Below are 2,102 nucleotides of genomic sequence, written 5' to 3'. Positions count from 1 at the left end.
GCCGCACCGATCCTTCCCCTGCTTGGTCTCACCCAAGATGGCGGCTCGTGGAGCAGCTGAGCATCTCGGATTAGAAAGCTATGGATTTCTTGCTTCTGCCACAAATTCCCCCAGCTGTAAGCCTTCCAACCTTCTAAATATTCCTTTATATGTGGGTCAGAGTTCTGGGACCATCTCCTGAGCCTGCTTGGTTGGGTATTCTGTGTTGTTGCTGACGGAGCTCCTTTACTGCACTTCCACCCGATCCGCCATCTTGTTTGTTCTCCACCAGTGCATAATTTGTGGAATGGAATCTCAGAAGGAGAAAAGCTAGTTCAGGGTGGGAGTTGTGGCAGCCCCCTTCTGTGTTCCATCTGGAAGCTCTCACTGTGAGTGGTTCTGCTGAGACTTAGGAGCTGGAGATCCCTGGCTCCCGACAGAATAAGAAATCATACAAACAGGAGTTTTCAACATTTTTATTCCTGTAACAGAAATTCTTTCCAGTGATTCTCACCTTTTCAAAGTTTGATCTTTCAAAGTTAAAAACAGATCATATGGGGTGGGAGGGAAGGATTGTTCCAAAGCTAGCTCCAGAGAACACAGAACTTTGCCTTTATGAAACGAGACCACTCTCTCTTGGCTCTTCCAGATTAACAACATGAAGACCAAATTTAAAGAAACCATTGAGAAGTGTGATAACCTGGAACACAGATTAAATGATCTCCTAAAGGAAAAGCAGACTGTGGAAAGAAAGTAGGTATAACTGATCTGTTTCTAAACTCACAGTTTTATAGTGACAGGCTCTGTATTCCTAAGTAAACTGACCCTGTTTTCAAGCATTTGCATCAACAGGTTTTCAGGGGTCTCCCTATATGAGGAACAAACCTGTTTTGATTTCCTATGTAGTGTTTGGTGCCAGATAGATGCCATGTGGAGCCCAGTGTTTTCTGGTGTCTCTGTGCTTCCTGGTGTGTTCACATATGTGCCATGGCACCGGTCCTGAGACCCCTCCGAGCCCTGAGGCTGAGTACTGGCACTTAGAAAAGAGATTACGCCCAAGCTGGAGATGACGTGTGCTCTGGCCTTGGGCAGGAATTAAAGGCCAGAGATGTTGAATTTGAAGCAAAAAAAAAACATTTCCAACATGGCAACTACATACTCCGCTGCTCTAATTTGGATAGTTGCAGCTGATTGAAATTACCTTTCTGGCTCTATTTGGACCTGCAAAGATAGTTGGAATTTTACTTCCCTGCAAATGGAAAAAATGTGAGATCTTTGTTCCTCAAGGAAGGTTGGGGAGGGGGATGTAAATTTAAATTTTGGAGTACATTTACATTTATAGAACACTTGCCGAGAGAAAGTACAGAATTCTTGTACTCTTGTCACCACTTTCCCTATTGTGAAGTGAGTTGGTTTTATTTAACTGTTGTAAAAATAATACTGCACCATTACTAGAAATCAAAATGGAATATTCTCCCATGCTTTCAGCCCCTTGACAAGTTAAACTGTATGAACCCATTAATGCTGGAAGCCCTCTGTCACTTCCCTTCCCCTGTAGACTGTTGTTGAGAGAACCATTTTTAACAGGAAAGTTGAGTATTTGCCCTTCTAGGTCTGTTGTTCTGAGTAAATGAACAGCTCACATATGTGATTTTTTCCCACAAAAATAAAGTAATACTAAGCATTATCTCTCTCTTTTTTTTTTTCCTTTTAACTACAGTTACATATAATACGAAAATGCTTCAAAAAGTTCACCAAAAATTTTTATATTTTAATTACATGTTTCCTTAAACTTATAATTAATTACTTAATTTTTGGCTTTGTTGTTATTAAGTGTCATTGAGTCAGTTCCAACTCATATTGACCCTGTATGTTGTTGTTGTTAAGTGACATGGAGTCAATTCTGACCCATAAGTCCCTGTGTAGGGTTTCTATGGAGCAGCTGGTGAGCTTAAACCACCTCGACCTTGCAGTTCAAACAACTTTGCAGTCTGATGCATTAGCTTTCCAAATGGAGTCCTGGTGTGGTGCTGTGTGTGAATGCGCTTGACTACAAAGCCGGTTTGAACTGCAAGGTCAGTGGTTCAAGCTCACCAGCTGCTCCTTAGAAACCCTATAACAGG

At 41.8% G+C, this 2,102-nt stretch overlaps 1 protein-coding gene across 1 annotated transcript in view; it reads left to right on the top strand.

Annotated features, from left to right (window-relative positions):
• BRAP (BRCA1 associated protein) overlaps positions 1-2,102 on the top strand; it is a 33,905-nt gene that overhangs the window by 29,372 nt on the left and 2,431 nt on the right. Inside the window, exon 11 of the mRNA XM_006865426.1 lies at positions 629-732. Coding sequence (XP_006865488.1) covers positions 629-732 — 104 coding nt within the window. The remainder of the gene's footprint in view (positions 1-628; positions 733-2,102) is intronic.

Source organism: Chrysochloris asiatica, unplaced genomic scaffold (assembly GCF_000296735.1).
Source record: "Chrysochloris asiatica unplaced genomic scaffold, ChrAsi1.0 scaffold00078, whole genome shotgun sequence".
In the NCBI taxonomy this organism is placed as follows: domain Eukaryota; kingdom Metazoa; phylum Chordata; class Mammalia; order Afrosoricida; family Chrysochloridae; genus Chrysochloris; species Chrysochloris asiatica.
Note: the sequence above shows the minus strand (reverse complement) of the source record. Positions and strands in the feature narration are given on the sequence as shown.